The 20,290-nt window shown below is 36.3% G+C and overlaps 1 protein-coding gene and 1 pseudogene across 1 annotated transcript; one reads left to right on the plus strand and one right to left on the minus strand.

The window, feature by feature from the left end:
* Positions 1–1,287, minus strand: LOC149878031 (uncharacterized). Its single transcript, XM_090073192.1, has one exon. The coding sequence runs from the start codon at positions 1,285–1,287 to the stop codon at positions 1–3; it is 1,287 nt and encodes a 428-aa protein (XP_089929318.1).
* An 11,298-nt stretch (positions 1,288–12,585) lies between these two features.
* Positions 12,586–20,069, plus strand: LOC149878032 (uncharacterized; annotated as a pseudogene).
* The last annotated feature ends 221 nt before the right edge of the window (positions 20,070–20,290 follow it).

Consider the following 20,290-nt stretch of genomic DNA (forward strand, 5'->3'; position numbering starts at 1 on the left):
TTAATACACAACGTTCATTTTGTTTCCGTCGGATTTGATTCTGAGCAGCTTGTCAGAGATCACCACGGCAAAGGCTTGAGTGTCTGCAGGAACGTTTGCGTTAAAGGTGGCTTTAATTTGCACGTCCAACACGGTCGATTTAAACCTCTCAGCCTGCTTGCTCACGTCAAAAACGAAAATAGGGCAAATGTGTCTGTAGTTCAGCGCTGTTATATTCGGCTGGGCGACAATGTCGCTGATTCCAAAAATCTTGTTGTCAAACTTGCATACGTCTCTGTAAGCCCTTGAAAATTTGTTGTTTGTAAAGGCCAAGTCGTAATCCACAGCAGGATACCTTTCGCTGTTTAAGGTCACATACATGTTTTTCAAATCGCAGTGGTTGAACACGGAAGGGTTTAGATCTTGACTACCGTCTTTATTGGTCTGAAATCCAACAATGATGTATCTCGGACGTTCACTGGCTGATCTAGCACTTAACCTCCAACTGAACGTATTGGACACTGGCACGGCAATGGTGTCGCACTGTCTGGATCTAAACGTCAACGGAACGTCCACTTTGGACTCGATGAGTTTGTAAAGACGGTTGTTGGCCATAACAGAGGGAGTGACATGAGGCATAAACAAAGACAGTTTGCTCAAGGTTACTTTTCCTGCGGCTGTTTCAGCGCTCTTAAAAATCGCATCAACGTCGCTCTTCCTTACAAGGGTTATCGTGTGCTTAAATCCGTAAAGAACTTTTTCGTAATCTTCACATAAACCAAAAATTTGCTTCAAAGGAATGCAGAATGAAAAGCTCCCTTTATCAGCAGGCTGTTTAATGATGAAATCCTGTCTTGCGCTAAAGCCGCTGTTGTTTACAAGATCGGCAAGGGCAGTGCTGTCTCTTTGCCACAGCTGATTCATTCTTTCCGACACTTGGAACTCTACAGGATATTTCAGGAAACCTAGCAAGGTAGTGGCTTGACCTGGACTGTATATGGTCTCAATCTCTTGATTCGACAACTGATAAGAAATCTGACTGAACAGGTGCATGATGCCGTTGTTAACAAGAGTAACCACATCCGCATCTGCATAGGAAGTACCGTCTGCTTTTGTCAGTCTTCCTTCCACCAAAAGGTAAGCATCACAGGGACGCGTGAACAAACCTTGCTGCTCAATGTTGATTCTTATCTCACCGGACGTGTTTAAATTGGTGCTGACCGGTTCATATTCGTGAAATTCATATCTCTCAATATCTTCATCAATGATGATTTCTTCTGTAATGTCTAAAACATCTGAGTTTGCCATTTTTCTATAGCAAAGAAAAAAAATTTTCATCTGCAAAGGCATCATGCGATCTTAAGCCCTCTTCCCATCTTGACCAGGTCTTGGATTCGGATGGCGTTTTTTCATGGACAGAGACCCTCCAAGAGAGGAATAATCGCTGCTCACCTTTGGAGGTCCGACCATTCCGGAAATAATGTCTTTGCTTTTTTGAGTAAGCGGAACTTTTGAAACCTTTTGAGGATTCGGAGTTCCAGTCTTGGCATACACCTTTTCTAGCGCCTTTTTGCCTTGGTCGATAGCCACATCTTTTGCTGTCGCAATCGCCGAAGAAGTCAACTCTTTCCCTGCAGATTTGGCAGCTGTAATCGCCTCTCTTCCCAACTCCCTTTTTGCAATCTTGCCAGCTAAATTAGACGCTGCTCTTGACGCGCCCGATGCTGCTGCTCTTTTTAAAAAATGGCGCAACGTGTCCATGATTCCACTTCCTCCAACAACGTGTTTCTTAACATATCTGTTTCTGTAAATGATCATTTTTTAAATACGAGAAAAAAAATTATTTGCTCTCGATGGACTTCATTATGAATTTGTACTGGTTTTTGCTAATCACCTTTTGCCTCAACAGCTCATCGCAAATGCTCACAGCTTCATTTCTCGATCCCGTATTCCCAGCACGACAAGCAGCCACGCTTAATTCAAGCTTTTCCACCAACGCATTCGGATCGCTAGGAAGAACGATCACTCCTAAACCTTTTTTCTTCTTCTTGTATTTTTGTTCCATGTGAACTTTAACATTATTGTATCGATCAATACTCATCTTATCTTTCTCTTTTTCAAGTATCTCCATGGCTTTTAGATAATCCTGTTTCAACAGTTTCTTTTTTTCTTTCCTTATCCTATTTTCTTCTTCAGCACGCATTTTATCTTTTTCAGCAAGATTTCGATCAAGCATTTGAAGATCGTAACTAGTAGGAACTGAAACAGGATCTTCAGCCATTTTGTGAGATTTTAGCTCATTTTCAATAGGGATGATGATTTGATTGTACTTTTCAATCTCTGAAGCTTTACAGCCTCACTCTCTACTAAAATTTTCGAGTAATTAGCAACATCTTCTGCTGTCACGTTCTTTGAAACGTTTGGATTGGTCATGAGATCCCAAAGACCTTTTGTTCCTTCATACTTTTCGCCTCCAACAATCATATCGTTTCCTTCAAACATCACTCCCATTTTTCCAATCGTATATTGACCATCGCTTTTGCTCAATTCAAACTTGTTTTTAAAGCTTCTTTTAAATTTTGCTCTTGTGTCCAAATCAAACAAACTTTTTATAAATTGGTCACCCTCAGGAAAAATAGATCCTGTTGATTCTAAAAAAGGCTCGGGTTTAACCTCCTCGTTTTTAACCTCGCTTTTAACCTCGTTTTTAACCTCGTTTTTAACTTCGGATTTTATCTTTTTGAGTGTCTTTTCGTTGCTTTGAATAAAAGGTTTAAACAGCTTTCCCACATCCGTCTGAAAATTTGCATCTAAAATGTTGTCGTTGATGCTGTTCTGATAAATCCTCTTTCTTCTGTCATTAATCTCTCTCGCAATTTCATCTCTTTTGTTCGGGTCTTGTATTTTAAAAAAAGACATGGTTTTTAAAATACGATAGAAATTATTTTTCAGATCCCTTCTTAGATCCTTGGAATCCGTGGGAAATCATGACTTCTTAGATCCTTTAAATCCCTGGAAAAAATTAATTTTTTTTATAAAAATTGTTGAACGCTTTAATCGCGTCATCTCGACCTTTTTGGATCAAGTTCTCTTTAGCCAATTCATCTATTCCGTTTTTAGTTTTGGTTCGTATTTCCTCCGTCATGGTCTTAAACTTTTGAAGCTCGCCAAGAATCAACTGAAACTCTGAATCGCTTATTTTATTATCCATCAACGCTTTGGAAATGTGCTCGCTGATCGTGTTCAATTTTGACTCTGCCAGTACACTTTTATCTTTTCGTGCTTTTCCGCTTTCAATGCCATTCTTTTGTTCACTTGACCTCCGACAATCGATAAAAAACCCATTCCAATAGCTACCCCTTCACACGCAATCGCTGCTGGACTTGCAATAATCGTTGACAAAAGACCAATTCCAGTCGCACCCAATGCTATGCACAATCCCTGCATCGTATTGTCCACATTCAAAATGATCCTGAAAACGCGATGGTACTTTTTGCTGAGATGAACTCTCTTCTTCCTCTCGTTGTCCATCTCTTTTTGGATCTCACTTATTTTTTGAAGACGGTAAACGTGTCCATCATAAACTGGAGCTGATGGAAGAACTGGATATATTTCTTTATAACTGTTTAGATCCATTTTTTTATTAAGGAGAAATAAAAAAAATTTCTTCCCTGGATAGGACTCAAAAGAAATTCACGATGCAAAGGCTCTCTCCCTTTTTAATCACGACGTCCTTGTCACTTCTGTTATAAATTTCCATGAAGATGTTCTCTACAGACTCTGAAAAAAGCAAAAAGTGGCTGAAATAATTCAGCTTTAAATTTAGCTCATGCCTCAAATTCACCAAAGCAACACCTCTATCCACTTTAATCCCAAACATAAAAACAATCGTCTGTTTGGATAAACGGTTCAACTTAATGTCTCTTTGAGCAAATATTTCACATCTGGAACGACGACAAAGCCGTCTAGGAGGATGATCCAAATGATCGTTAAAATAAACGGTGCCTTTCAACTTATTCTCGTCAATACAAATGATTCTTCTCATCTTTTTAACAGTAAAGGAAACTTTTTTCTCAATCTTTCTCTCCATTCATCCTCTTCGTCTTCTTTTTTACTTCTAAGATCCTTAATCTCCGCTACCAGCAAAAGTTTATCACAGATTTTTAATATCCTTTTTGGATCCTCAGACATTTTCATTTGTGCAGAAATTTATTTATATCCATAAAATTTTTCATGCTTAGGCGTAATAAAACACTTGTCCGAGAAGAAGGTAATAGCTTCCGGATTGTCCGACTTGCGCGTCGCCGGAGTTAAGAGTGACGACAAGCCTTCTTCCGGCTGCGACACTGGGCATGGAATCTGCCTCTCCAAAATTTCTGTAAAAGGAAATGGTGGTGGTGGATCCGATGGAGGCGGTGGATTGATACAACAGCCACGTCGATTTGTTGTTGAATGAGGTTAAGTTTGATCCGTTCCACGAAGACAAGTAAAAATCTTCCAATCCAGACGAGGAAAAGATGCATGTGCTGTCACCGTCGTAACCAGGAAAGTAGGTGTAATTGTTGGTGTTGTAAGGAGTCCAAGGAGTGAGAACGGTCCCGTTTCCAGGAGGCAAATTCCCATCATACATTCTGACTCTGGATTCCCACCAGTTTCCAGAAGCGCCGATGATGTGCACTCTGATGTATTTGAGAAAGACTCCGTTTCCTTTTCCGTTGGTGTTCATCAAAACATATTCGCTGCCATACGTCGTGTTTAAATATCGAAACGATTTGCAGTACAGCTTGAAAAGAGGAATGGTGGCGGGAATGAAAGCAAGAGTGGAAATGAACGGTTGAATCCAATACGTGATGGCTGTGGCATTTTTGTTCACCAGTTGAATGGAGACGTCGTTTCTGAAAGGCATGTCCAACGTGAAATATCCTCCCAAGGAAGTGGTGTTAAACATGTTGCATCCCTGCAAAGAGTTGGCGTAAAAAGCTCCTCCCAATGGTGAAAAAAGCAAATCGGTGGCAAGACCGGTAGTGCCCACTCCAATTCCTTCCGTTGTTTCTGCATAATTCCCCACATTGATTTCTCCGTCTGTAAAGATTCGAATAAAAACTTGACCAGGAATATTTGTGCCAGAGGTGCTGTATAAAGCCAGCCACAGCCTTCTCAACACTCCAGATTTTCCGGAAAACGCAAACACAGGAGAAGTGTTTAACGCTGCCACCGTTTGAGACTTAAAACCCAAACTGGTGAAACTGGATCCTGGAACGACACTGGTCGAGCTCGATTTTTGCAACAACAAGTCCACATAACTTTTTGTCGCAGCGTCTTGCGCGTTTGAAGGATCGAGCACGTTGATCAGTTTATGCGAATTCAAATCCAAGTCCGCAGTGCCTACTGATGTTCCACCGGCGTGCGTGTCCATGTAATCTTTTGTGGCTGAATCTGAAGCAGAAACGGGTTCCGACAGATTGGTCAACTTGTGTGACGTCATATTGACGTCTGTGTAAAAGATGTTGTTGTATGCCACTTTTGTGTCCACGTAGCTTTTTGTCGCTGCGTCTTTTAAAGCGGTTGGATCAGAGACGTTGATCAACTTGTGAGAATTTAAATCTAAGCTTCCAGTGATGGTGCTGGATCCGTCCGTTTTGATGAGCATGCTCGAGCTGACGTCGACGTAATTTTTAGTGGCAGCGTCGTGAAGATTGGTCGGCTCGTTCAAGTTGATCGCTTTGTGAAAATTCAAATCCAAGTCCGCGGTTCCCACAGTAGTTCCACCTGACGCATGCGTGTCCACGTAATTTTTGGTGGCAGCATCGTGAGAAGTGGTCGGTTCTGCCAGGTTGATGATTTTGTGAGAGTTAAAATCCAAATCTGCAATGATGGTGCTGTTTCCATCTGTCCTGACATACAGATCGCTTGAAATAGAGGTTGAATAAGGGTTGTATAAATAACGACCCAATTCTGATCTACCAAATTTGTCAATCATTTTTATATGCTCCAGATTTTATTTTCTTTTGCCTAGCGCCACGGATCACCACAAGGTGTTAATAATGCTTTGAAAGTCAAGACTTTCATCTAATTTTTTCAAGACGTAAAGGCACAGGTGACCGCAATAAGAGGTATGACCAAACTGCACTCTTTCGCTGTTGTAATAAACAGGACTCTTCAAGTATTTTACCAATTCAACAAGAGAAGGTTGAGCGTATGAATCAAAGCTGTATTTCTTATCGCCGTCTTTGTACCAGCACACCAAATGAAATCCTTCAGTGCTTGAATCACCAGTGTTTGCAATTCCACATTCTTTTCTTCTTGGTTTTTTCGGCAATGTGTCTCTTTCAAAAACGCCTCGAAAGTTTTCTAATTTTAACTGTTTAGCAGCCTTTTCCAATTGAAAGTTGGTCAAGGCCTCGTTTGGCAATGTTATTCCTTCGACGTTGATCATTTTTAAATTCGTGCAAAATTTAAAAATGATTTCCACGGATCTTTAAAATCTACATGAGGCTGCTGACATCGGCTCCGTTTTCCACCAAAAATTCGGCAACGTCAAGATGACCATTATAAACAGCATCGTACAACGGTGTTAATTGAAATTCATCTCTCGCGTTAACATTGGCTCCGTTTTTCACCAAAAATTTAACCACTTCAAGATGACCTTTTTCAGATGAAAAGTGTAACGGTGTATTATTGCGTAAATTTTGCGCGTTTACATTGACTCCGTTTTTCACCAAAAATTCAACCACTTCAAGACGACCTTTTAGAGAAGCTTCGTGCAACAGCGTCATTTTTTTTTCATTTCTTACAATGACTTCCATTTTATATGAAAATAGAATTTCTTTAAATCCTTTTTTTATATTTCTTCATCAGATTCCATTTCACCTAAATCCAAATCACCAATAACGCTTTGAACCAAAACAGGAGCATTTTTAGTGATGACCACTTCTGGAAGCTTGACTTGAATGGACTCGATCTGCGATCCAATAAAAACGCCTTCAATTTTTAAAGACGCAATAACAAAGCACCTTTGACGAACATACTCCAATGGATCTGCCTTTACAAGCTTTTTGTTCTCCCTTTTACTAAACAAGGAAGTAATGTTCTTTTCTTTTCTATACAGCTTTCCGAAAAAAATAGAAGATGAGCTTTCTGACTTTTTCTTTAAAATGGATAAATCCTCAACCATTAACTTTTTAGTTCTTCCTCCTTTCTTCAACAAGGGTGTCTTAAGAATGACTTGCTCTCGAAGAAATTTTGTTATTTTTTCAATCACCTCCATGAACTTTTCTTCTTCTATGTCATTTTTATCGTCATGAACAACAAAAGACATGGAATAACCCGTAAGGTCTTTTGTCTTTGGATCTAAACTCTCAAACACACCTAAAGAATACAAAATGGGTGTTCTTAAAATAAAAAGACCTTTTCCATTTTCATACTCGTAATACAACGGAATCTTTTGATACTGAATGGGTCTTGTGGCTGCGTAAATCTCCTTTGCCAATAATTTGCTCTCGTCAAAATTCTCAATCGTCACGAAATTCATCTTTTTTAATGCGAAAGAAATTTTTTTAGATCATTTTTGGATCCGACGCTTTTGATTGCTCTTTGACTTTATTTATTTTTCTTCGAGCATACTCAAATACATCCTCCCGTTGCATGCCACTTTTTTCAAAACGAATCCCTCCACACTTTATTTTCAACTCCCATTCATCCATTCGACGAATAATGGTGAAATCCAAATCATTTTCGAAGCTGTAAACCTTGTAATGGTACTTTTCTTCATAAGGCGAATAATAATACGACTCCTCGTAATCTTCCGTCTTAAGGTACTCATTTATAAAGGGCTCAAACAAAACCATCATCTTGTTCATTTTTTAATGCACCTGAAAATTTATTTTGTTGAGAAAATGACCAATGTCACTCGAAAGCAAATTGATCAATTCTTCATTGTCCACCCACGAATTAAACGAGTCTGGATATCCCAACCATTTGACCAATAATTTTTTATTCGTCTTGCGAACGATTTTTTCAATCCTAAATATATCCTGGTGCGTCTTTTGCATTTCCTGCTCATAAAAAGTACCTTGAATTTCTTCACCGTTAGCATCAGCGATTTTATACGTGGGCGGATCCGTATACTGAACTTTTGATACGGTAAAAACTTCTTCAGTCCATCTTGGCTTATACCCCTTTTCAAAATGAGACTTCTTTTTTGTGATTCGCACTTGATCACCCATAGAAAATTTCGGAGACGTTTTTTCCCTCTGTTTACCATTCAGGTTCATCCAGATCTTATTTTTATTCTTTTCATCGCTGGCTTCCACTGGTGTCATCTTGATGGAAGAGTGCTTTGTGTTGTTGTAATTTTTCACCATCTCATCCAAAACGTCAACGTATTTATTGGTGCTGTTGGCTGAAAAATATTTAAACATCCTCTCTTTCATCGTTCTGTTCCATCGCTCGACGAGGCAACTTTTTTCCTCGTTTTCAGTAGAGTACAATTGAACACCCAACGCTTTCACGTGCTTGTTGTAAAATTCTTTTCCTTTATCTACCCACAATTTGATGCACTTTCTTTCTTGTAATATCTTTTTCAACGCTTCAGTCACTTCAAGACCTGTTTTACTTTTTAACGGAACAATCCATGCATACTTTGAAAACACGTCAATCACCATGAGCAAATATTTTACACCGTTGTTGAATTTTGAAAACGATTTCATATCGACCAAATGTGCAGCCCATATCTCATCAATGTCGTTCACAATCACCCTTCTTCTTTTAAAATGGTGAATGACAGGTTTATGAAGCTCCTCTGCAAGCTGGTCCGTCCATTTCAGAGGCATTTTTTTTTTTTAGGTTCTTTTAACCCATGACCCAATCCAAATTTAGCTTTGGCTTTGATCAGCGGCGTAATGAGCTCTCTCTCATTAATCGCTCTTTGAGTGGGGTTTGGAATGGAGTTCATTTCTTCAAGCATCATTTGATCAGCCACATTCCTGTTTTGTCGGTCGTTAAAACATTTATAAGCCAAATCATGGTGATACGCTGCATTGTCCACTCTGTCTACCGGCTTGCTCCAATCTTGATACATGTCCGTAGAAGTCAGTCGCTTGTCCAGGTATGTGCCGGGTCCTGCAAAGTTCATCCCAGAAATATGCATTGCTCCTGGAAATTTTGCCCATGGAAGCTTCACTTTGCTCGACAGCTTATTGATCGATTCAACCAAATCACCTCCTTTTGTTTCTTTAGCAATAAATTGGCATTTGGTCGTTCCGCAAGAGTCGCAAGTCCCTTTCAACATAGGTCTATTGTTTTTTGTCATCTCCTTTTTCAAGTGAATGGTTTCAGTTTCTCTTTTGCATTTAACGCAGTACATTTTAAATACAAAAAAATATTTTTTATCTCAATACAAAATGGAAGTCATTGATTTGTCATGGAATATCGGAAAAACCAAAAGATACAACAACAAGCTTTTGCCAAGAAGCATTCGAGGAATCATCGTCGGAAAGTCCGGTTGCGGAAAAACAACCTTACTGCTCAATTTATTGCTTAGGCCTGGATGGCTGGATTATAACCACTTGCAAGTCTTTGGCAAATCCCTTTTCCAACCCGAATACAAAATACTCAAAAGAGCCTTTGAGAAGAAACTACCAAAAGAACTCATTCTACAATTATTCAATATTCAAAGCCAAATTGAAAAGCTAAACTGCAGTCCTGAAGACGTCATTGATGAAATATCGAAAGAATGGGACGGAGAAACAGACATGGAATGCCAATTTTTCGAAAGTGAAGAAGACGTGCCTGAACCTGAATCTTTAGATTCAACCAAAAACAATTTGATGATCTTTGACGATTTGCAATTCACCAAACAAAACGAATGCGAAAAATATTACATCCAAGGAAGACACTCCAACGTGGACTGCTTTTACCTCTCTCAAAACTATTTCTTACTCCCAAGACAAACCATTAGAGAAAATGCCAACTTTATTTGCCTCTTTCCTCAGGACGATAAAAACATCAACCACATTTATCAAGATCACGTTTCCAGCGACATGAAAAAAGAAGAATTTAAAAAGTTTTGCAAGTATTGCTGGTCTCAACCTCACGGATTTGCCGTCATTGATTTGTCCTCCAAAAAAGACCATGGAAAGTACAGAAGCGGGTTGGACGATTTTTATTTTCCAAACGTATAAAAAACATGTCTGGATTTTATTTGCTTGCTAAATCTAAAAAAGATCTTCCCACCGTATCAAACAGCTCCATCAAAGCATACTTTGAAAGACCCATCGAGCTGGATTTAAACAAACAGTACAAAATGGCTCTTGTAGGACTTGAAACCTATCAAAGCTACCCCAACATCACCTCTAAAAATAACGTTTTCAGATACAGCCCAAACGCTGGATCGAACAGTTACACCATCTACATTTAAGAAGGATCCTACGAAATCAACCAGCTCAACGAGTACCTTCAAAATGAAATGCAAAAACAAACAGGAAACTTGTACAGAGTAGACGGAGTCACCATTACAGCAAACGAGTCTTCGTTAAAAGCCGTATTAAAATTTGGAAAACCTACAGCAACGACAAAATACTGGGTTGATTTCAACGTCAATAACAGCATAGGTTCGCTCCTCGGATTCGATAGAAACGAATACACTTACGTCGAAAAAAAAGAAGACCCTGTTGACCCTAATAAAGTCACAAGCGTCATCGACACCTACGAGTCTGAAAACATCGTGAGAATTGAAGAAACTGCAGTCATTCGAGTCACCAACGACATTATCGGCTCGTCTTATTTAGACGGAAGAACAACAAACGACATTTACTCCTTTTACCCACAAGTTGAACCCGGAATCAAAATTGTTGAAAAACCTTTTCACCTCGTTTACCTTCCCATCGTTGTTAGCAAAATTTCAAGAATGGAAACACAAATCGTTGATCAAGATGATCATTTGATCGATTTTAGAGGAGAAGACATCATTGTCAGATACCACATCAGAGAAAAAATCTCATCCACTCTACACGATCTTTTCTCCGGAAGCGCTTTCAGTCGATAAATCAAAGAATCTGAAAAAAAAATTTCCTTTTCTATTAAAAATGTATCAAAAGATCAGTCTCAACATTTCGAAAGGTCAAGCCGACAAAATTAAAAAAGCGTTGCATGATAAAACTGCAACCAGCATAAAACTCACTCATCAAGACTTAAACGGTGAACATATTCTTGCTGTCACGCAAACCCAACTCAACCAAATTGCAAAAGCCTATAAAGCTGGAAAAGGCGTCACCCTCAAACTCAGCAAAAAACAACTCATGCACAACGCAAAAGTAGAAGGTGGATGCATTGGTGCTCTTTTACCTTTACTAGGTATGATCGGAAGTACCATCGCCACAAAAGTTGTCCCTGCTCTTGCCACTGGACTATTCTCTGGTGTTGGAGCCTCTGCCGGTTCTGCCATGATTAACAAAATCGCTGGACGCGGAATAGTTTACTTAAAAAAAGACGGAAAAGGACTAAAAATATCCAGATTAGGATCAGGTATATACCTAAACCATTGGAATGGAAACACTCAAGGCAATGGGCTCTACATCAAGAATAAAAAAGCATACGATCGTATTGGCTCTGGAGAAGAAGAACAATTCTCCGGTCTTGGCTTACTGCTCGGTCCCAATTCACCTTTCAATAGCATACCCATTTTAGGCTCCATTCTTTAGAATCATGGAAATTCTTTGAAAACGTTTTCGAATGTTTTTAAAGAAAATACACCTTTATCGTTCCTATTTCTCCTTCAGACGAAATCATTAACGTCTCTCCCTCATACACATCCAACACGCTCGAAAAAGAAACGATTTTTGAAACCCGATACAACTGATCAGACTTACGCACCAAATCCAATTTCTTATCGTCGCTCTCTTCTCCAAACTTAAAACTCTCACTAATAACACCGCTTGTCTCCATTGAAAATATCAACACACCTTTCTCTAAACACACTCTAAGTTCCGATGCAGGCTTTACCATCTTACACATTTCACTAAACCTACTAGCCGAAACTCTTCTCTTTGACCAAAAAGAATAGCGCTCACTCAAACTCACGTTTTGAACGCTTTCCGTCGCCACCTTAATATTGCCACCAAACTGGTCTAAAGTTCTCACGGCGATTTCTAAACTTCCCGCACTCAAAATCGACAAAGTCAACTCGCTTCCATTTTTTACCGTTTTAAACACCTTGCTCACATAACTCTCAACACCTACATGCAACGGTTCCTCAAATTCAAACACGTACTCATCAAAACGATCTGAAAAAAGATTCACCTCAAACATTAAATTTATCGTTGTTTTTGCTCGCACACATACCTTCTTTACTTATTTGCAAACACACCATCCTCATATTTTTGAACAAAAGATCAAACAACGCTTTCACTTCACCTGCACGCTTTGTTCTCGCTATAAACATTTTTTAAATAAGAAGAATTTTTTAAATCACATGGTAAGAAAATTGAATTAACTTCATAAAAAAAATTTAGGCATCTTAAAAGGTACACAAATAACATGATTATTTTTATACTTCTTTACACATCTTGGATAAAAAACACACACCATATATCAATGCGCTAGAACCAGATGGCTGTTTTGGTGATTTTGCTGTCATGCGCCAGAACCCGCATTTAACATCTACTAATTCATTCCTTGTTCATGTCAGTAACAGCGCTATATTTCATGCATGTTGGCTTACTTGTATATGTGATTTAGGCAAGAAATCCGAATAAACGGTTTCAATCAATTAACTACACACCTGGAAAATCACACTTAAATTCTCAATCTAATACGTGGAAACCAGGATTTACAAACCTTTTTCCTATATTGGCAAACAGCAGCTCAACCAATCACCTTCAATGTTATTTAATCCACTGAAGTATTTTTTTAAATTTGAGCAGAAGCAGGGCTTTTGTGAAATTCCCATTTTTCAGTAAATGTAATAATATTAAAAAGCCAAGAATGTATAAGGAAAAGTTGCAAAATCCAAATGTTTTTCATCAATTATTTGTCTTTAGTCAACCTTGAAGTTTTAATCGGTGGTAGGTATAAATAAAACCTTTACAAATATAAGAGGAAATTTTTTTAAATTTCTTCCTCAAGTTCCATTTAATTTAATTTTATTCATTATATGATAATTACATTATTGTGTATAAATTACACGGTGCTGGATTAATACAGACCAACCGTGTTTGTCGTTGTACAATGAAAAATAAATAGCAAGCACTCTTCAAAACACGATTATGGGAATGAGATCACTGTATTAAGCAGATATTTTCATTGCGAAAGCAAGAAGTAAAAAAATATTAAATACTAATTAATCTCTTTTTCACCAACAATTGATCACTTTAAATAATGAATTGTTTTTAATCTCACAATAAGGTCTTGCTAAATTTTATTCTTTCATCCAGCTTCTCCATTGTTAATTTTTAGAAAATACCTTGGAAAACTTTTGGAAGTTGACAAAGGCTGAAATATGCAACGTTACGTAAAGCACATTGTGGATCAGACACGGTTATCATGAAATCCAATATTGCCAACCTTGCTGAACCAAGAATGCCACTTATATGGGGTGATAGTGTACACATCCCGGGGTCACCTGGTGCAAATTTTAAAATCTTTTATGTACGTCTGCGGGAAAAAAATGACTTTGAAGTTGCAAAAATGGAAAAAATTTACCTTCACTTTTGACATAGCAAAACTGCTATAAAATCCATAGCATTTGTCATAGACCAATAAAGTTTGGTGGCAATGTAGCCTATGCCAATACCAAGATTTGGGTAAAGTTTTATCCCAATCCCTGCAGTATAACAAAAGTTATGGTAGTTTTAGTGTTGATTTTTTGTTGATTTTTTCACTTACAGTGCAAAACTTTTCTGATTATGGCCTATTACAATCCCCCAGGCCATAATGTGGGTAACACATGTGCTCTAGTTGAATATACCAACGACACTATAAAATAAGGATTTTCATGTTCTTACCAAAATTATTGGTTTCGTGGGTTAAAACTGTTGTTCTTGATTGAGCCTTATTTACAGCATGTGCACCTTTTTCTATATAAAACCTTATATGACAGTGCTATTAGTGCCCCATAAGCATTCTTTTAACTAAGCCACTACCTTAGAAGTTAGTTGTGACATTTTAACAGATTTTTTGATGAAAATTATGAAAAATCTTGACATTTTTTACTCTAGTAAATTTGCGCTTATTCTACACATGGATTTAGCCCTGAGGATTTGTGAGCAAAGCAAAGAAATGTGTTGAAAGCCTTTTGCATGTGATTTTTAACTGGTCAACATCTATTGTGTGTTGAAAAACCCATTTTATACATAAAATCACCTGAAAATGCCTAGAATTTCCTAATTCTATTCATTTCTTGTGATATCTTGACACTCTTTCATTTATTTGATATGACATTTAAAGCACTGGTCAGTTTAATATTCTTAAAATGAATATTTTTATCTACTCTATCATAAGATATACTTAAATTTAGTTTCAAGCTTTTAAGTGTTTTAATTTTAGTCTTGATCCATTTTTGTTTTAACAATGATTAGATAAAAAAAGGCTTTTGCATAAGTGGAATTGACAATGTCAACCCATCATCAGGTGAATAAGAGCGTACATGATTAACTTGATTTTTGCTTTGGTTTTGTACGCTGTGGCGTACATATCATAAAAACTTAAAATCAAATCAAAACTTTGTTTTTGTAGCACTGAAATGAAACGTTTGCAGAAATATCCAAAATTTTTAAACCTTTTACTTGAAAATTGTTGTATGTGGAAAAAAATTTGTATTTCATTTTTATAATACAGAAATTGTTAGGCTGAAGTAATAGGATTGATTTAGGTAAATATGTGGCTCTACTTGCAGCAATATGTTATTTATTTGAAATACACCTGCTTGAGTCAATGTGACGTATATGTTAGTGTGTTAAATTCAAACTATCAAAGATGACAGGATTCTAAAAATTATCATAATCTTAAAATCCAATCAAAATAAATCTAGGCATCTCTTATGATGACACTACAGAGTCCGCTAGCAATGTTAATAATGAAATAACATTGCCAGAAATCTTAATATTTGTCAATCATGTTCTTCAATTTCATATTATGGCTAAATTTGTTTAGGTAAACAGCTACAATCCACTGACTCCTTAAAATGCCAAATCAGGCAAGAAACCATGAGCAGAACAGAAAGTGTGTCTGCATACTCTGCCTCCAAAAATGTGGCCGACAGATGACTGCTTTTCAGGCTGAAAGAGTTTGTCGCATTTACCAGACAAATCTTGATGTGTGTGACTCTTGTGTGCCTCAAGGTCTTTGTGAATCATGCAGAACTGCCTTAAGACGCAAAGAGGAAGGAAAGGAAGTTGTTTGACAAAGTTGTTTGATTTCAATACTATCCGAGTCAGAGCTAAAACACGTAGTCATGCGTGTGACTGCTTGATTTGCAAAATTGGGCAGTTTAGGTTTCAAGAAAAAGCCTTGTGAACCTTGTGAAAAAATGAAAGTGAATCAAATGCCAGCTGTGAGATGCAGCACCTGCCTCAGCCCATTAGGTAAGGGATTACCACATCATTGTTCACAGTTAAAGTTCAGGGAAAATATACAGAAATTGCTTCATTAGATGCCAAAGCTGCAGAACAGATAGCATCCAATGTGATTGAAAGTAAAGTAGCATCTCCAAAAGCCACAATTCGTTTGGCGAAAGCATCTGGAGGTCATCCGCTCCCTGTTACTTCAGGTACAATGTCAGCAAAAATTAATTAAAACATTATAATTTTGTAAGTGATTAATTATAAAATGATAGTTTTTGTAATTTTTGTTTGCTGGAGGTAATGAATCCAAACTTTCTATAGGGTCAAGTGCAGCAAGATTAAATTCTGCCACATCAACATTGACAACCCAAAACCTAATCAATGTACAAATTAACACTGGCCTCTCCAACAATGGGATCAAAAAATTAGTGAAAATTGTTCATCAGTCATCAGACAAAAAGATGGTCAAGGCCATCTTTTATGCCAATTTTCAAATGGCTGGTCAGCAACTGAAAGAGTTTTTTACTTTTACAGAATTAAAAACCACAGATTCCAAAGATTGTGACACAACCATTGCAGTTGTTCATTGCAAAGATCTGTCTGTTCTGGTTAGTCAAATAATTCAATCTAGAGAAACTCCAGGTGGCTACTTTGTTAAATTAGGCATTGATGGAGGCAAAGGTTTCCTCAAGTTTTGTGTCAGTGTTATCGAGAGTTCCACAGAACAAGATAAATCGAACTCACCCACGGTTATCATGAAATCCAATATTTCCAACCTTGCTGACCCAAGAATGCCACTTATATGGGGTGGTAGTGTACACATCCCGGGGTCACCTGGTGCAAATTTTAAAATCTTTTATGTACGTCTGCGGGAAAAAAATGACTTTGAAGTTGCAAAAATGGAAAAAATTTACCTTCACTTTTGACATAGCAAAACTGCTATAAAATCCATACCCTTTGTCATAGACCAATAAAATTTGGTGGCAATGTAGCCCATGCCAATACCAAGATTTGGGTAAAGTTTTATCCCAATCCCTGCAGTATAACAAAAGTTATGGTAGTTTTAGTGTTGATTTTTTGTTGATTTTTTCACTTACAGTGCAAAACTTTTCTGATTATGGCCTATTACAAAATCCACACAGTATTCCACCACACCAAGGAGTTTGTAAACATGAAACAATTGCCCTTAGAACAATTCTGTGAACAAGCTGTTGAGACTGCACATCAAGATTTTCACCAGCATTGGTCACGATACAAGAGAGATAAAACCCACCCTGAATACAAAGGAAGGCTGTCCAGTTGTCTTGTGGATTTGAATAGCAAATTTTCATCCATTCAGCTTCATTTTCATGGATTAACATTAACTGTTAGAAGAGAATTTAACCTCATAAGTAACCATTATGATGAACGTAGTGGTTTAGTTAAAAGAATGCTTATGGGGCACTAATAGCACTGTCATATAAGGTTTTATATAGAAAAAGGTGCACATGCTGTAAATAAGGCTCAATCAAGAACAACAGTTTTAACCCACGAAACCAATAATTTTGGTAAGAACATGAAAATCCTTATTTTATAGTGTTGTTGGTATATTCAACTAGAGCACATGTGTTACCCACATTATGGCCTGGGGGATTGTAATAGGCCATAATCAGAAAAGTTTTGCACTGTAAGTGAAAAAATCAACAAAAAATCAACACTAAAACTACCATAACTTTTGTTATACTGCAGGGATTGGGATAAAACTTTACCCAAATCTTGGTATTGGCATAGGCTACATTGCCACCAAACTTTATTGGTCTATGACAAATGCTATGGATTTTATAGCAGTTTTGCTATGTCAAAAGTGAAGGTAAATTTTTTCCATTTTTGCAACTTCAAAGTCATTTTTTTCCCGCAGACGTACATAAAAGATTTTAAAATTTGCACCAGGTGACCCCGGGATGTGTACACTATCACCCCATATAAGTGGCATTCTTGGTTCAGCAAGGTTGGTAATATTGGATTTCATGATAACCGTGTATACGTTTTATAACTTTTGGACGACGATCTTTTGTAATCTGCAATAAAAATAGGTGGGCGTGAAAGGAAAATAGCGCCATATATATATATATATATATATATATATATATATATATATATATATATATATATATATAAGAAGTACATGATTATAATGTTTCAAGAAGGTATCTTATTTGATAAGCAGAACGAATTGGTTTCAAAATGCAGGCATAAAAACAAATTTCTTCTTTCCAAATTTGACACTGGCGACTAGGCCTAGTTTCTTTCTTTCTTTTTTTTCTTTCTTTTTATCTTTCTGTCTTTCTTTCTTGCTGTCTTACTTGCTTTCTTTTTTTATTCCTTTATTGCTTTTTTATTTCCTTCCTTCATTTCTTTCTTTATTTCCTTCCTTCATTTCTTTCTATCCTTCTTTCTTCCTTCTTTTTTCTTTCTTTTTTTCTTTTCTTTTCTTTCTTTATTTCTTTTCTTTTTTTCTTTCTTTCTTTATTTCTTTCTTTCCTTTCCTTCTTTCTTTCTTTCTTTCTTTCTATATTTCTTTTCCTCCTCTCTTTTTATTATGATGTCAGAGCACACGACACAGTAATTTTTGTAATTTTGTAACGGTTTTTACATTTTTGATATGTATTTCATGGCTGATGATTGCCATTAGGTATGAAGCATAAAGTACCATACATAGTTGTTGTTTTTTTGTTTTATATATATATACACACACACACACACACACACACACACACACACACACACACACACACACACACACACACACACACAATTAAATTTAATCTTCAACAAATAATAAAAAAAATAAAATAGCATTAATTAGTAATAGTAAAAGTATTTCTTATTACTAATTGTTTGTTTTATTGCAGCACTTTATTTCTATTTTATTCCTTTTTTGGCTGGTATAAACTAAAAATTCATTTAAAGTTTTCCATTTGTCTGTGGGAAAACTTTTATCATTAGTATTTTAATACTTATTACTAGTTAACTAATTTCATTTAGGTTGCTCGAATGGACTTAATTAAAAGTCCAGTTGTATATGGAGAAAATGTTGTTGTACAGTGGCCATCAAGTTATTTCAATGGATTGTTCCAGAGCCAGGCATTAAAGTCTGGTTCTCCTACTTGGAAAAATTATGAGGCAAAGGTCTTAAAATCGGGGGTAAGCAGAGTTTAGGATATATATATACATTTATATGCAGGTGTAAAGTTTCCATTTTTTTTAATGAAAAATTTTTAAGATGTAAATATTTTTAAGATTTAAATATTAAGATGTAATAATTTTTAAGATCAAATAATTAAGATGATTTGGAGGAGTTGAACAATCAAGCAAACACTCTTGTAAAAGTTGTTCTACCATTACCAAATCAGATAACTTTAATGGTGTTGTTATGATGAGCATTTTTAAAAACTGTTTTTTATAAATGGTAAATACTATTTTAAAATATTGCATTCAAATTCATCTGCTTATTTTAGAAATATGATTGTAAAAGTTGTGCAAAAACTAAACGATTGCGTGTTGAAGAAAACATTGAAGTTATTGAAAACATTGTGTATGTATTGTATGTTGTAAATACTTCTAATTTTAGCTAGTTAAATTCAGTATTCCTTTATGTTCTTATTTTAGAATGCAGATAAAGTTGCTTTAGAAATTAAACTTGATGAACTTATTCAATGGAGTTTTGCAGTTAAAAATGATTTATGATTTATCCCATGATTTATCTTCCTTAACACATTATATACCAAAATTGACAAAAAGTCTTTCCTCTAACTCAAATCAATATGCAAGTGACTTCAATGTAACTCAAAGTTTTCATTCATCTTTTCAGAAGTGGAAGGCACCCAGCAATTTATATGGGTCTAGCAGAGCAACCTCTCACACTCTCAACTCTTTTGATATGTCTGATCAGCTTAATCATTCATTTAGCATTACAAATAGTAATGTCTTTAATGACAGTCTTGTTTCTAAATCAAATCTTACTGAAACGCATTCCAATCTGGAAAGAACCTAAATACCCAGATGGATCTAGTAGAGCAAGAATTTTCATGTTACAAAATTTATCTATTTTTTTATTTATATGTTTAATTATATAAATTATATTCATAGTACTTTTACTTTGTAATTTAGAAACAATTAGTGCCAGGTCACAAAAAATACATTGACCATTCAGCAAATGTAACAAATCTCATGGTACAAATAAATTTGTAATTGATCTTTTGGTGTCATTGGTGGGAAGCACAGGCTATCTAAGAAGTGTCAGTTTTACTGGCAAGCAAAGTAATGCTCACTCTGACAAAGTAGCAAAACCCAAAATTTGTCAAGACCTTGTTGATGATGTTGTTGGTAAATAGTTATAGCATTTGAATTTCTTTATTAAACGAAAGAAATAATTAATTGAACTCTTTTGTATTTTTAGCTTGTGCTTGTCAGATACTGGGAGTGTCGTCAAAGGATGTGCAAACAGCAATCAAAATAAAATTAAATATTGCGTCGAAAGTTAAGAAGAGTTAAACTATGAATGATGTTATACGAATGTACATAGTGTATTTCTGTCTATTTTGATTATTTAATATATAGTCATTTGTTTTAAAAGTTTATAAATGCACTTTTTCTTGTTTTTTCTCCCAATAGCAAATATTCCTCATATGTAATATACAGATGGTTTATAGAATATCATAAAAAGTCTATGAAATTGGTATAGGTAGCAATTTTGTCTATAATATATGTAGTAT

The sequence above is a fragment of the Hydra viridissima genome, unplaced genomic scaffold (assembly GCF_058129835.1).
Source record: "Hydra viridissima isolate aposymbiotic clone 2 unplaced genomic scaffold, HvirCarnegie_v1 scaffold_15, whole genome shotgun sequence".
NCBI classification, from domain to species: Eukaryota; Metazoa; Cnidaria; class Hydrozoa; order Anthoathecata; family Hydridae; genus Hydra; species Hydra viridissima.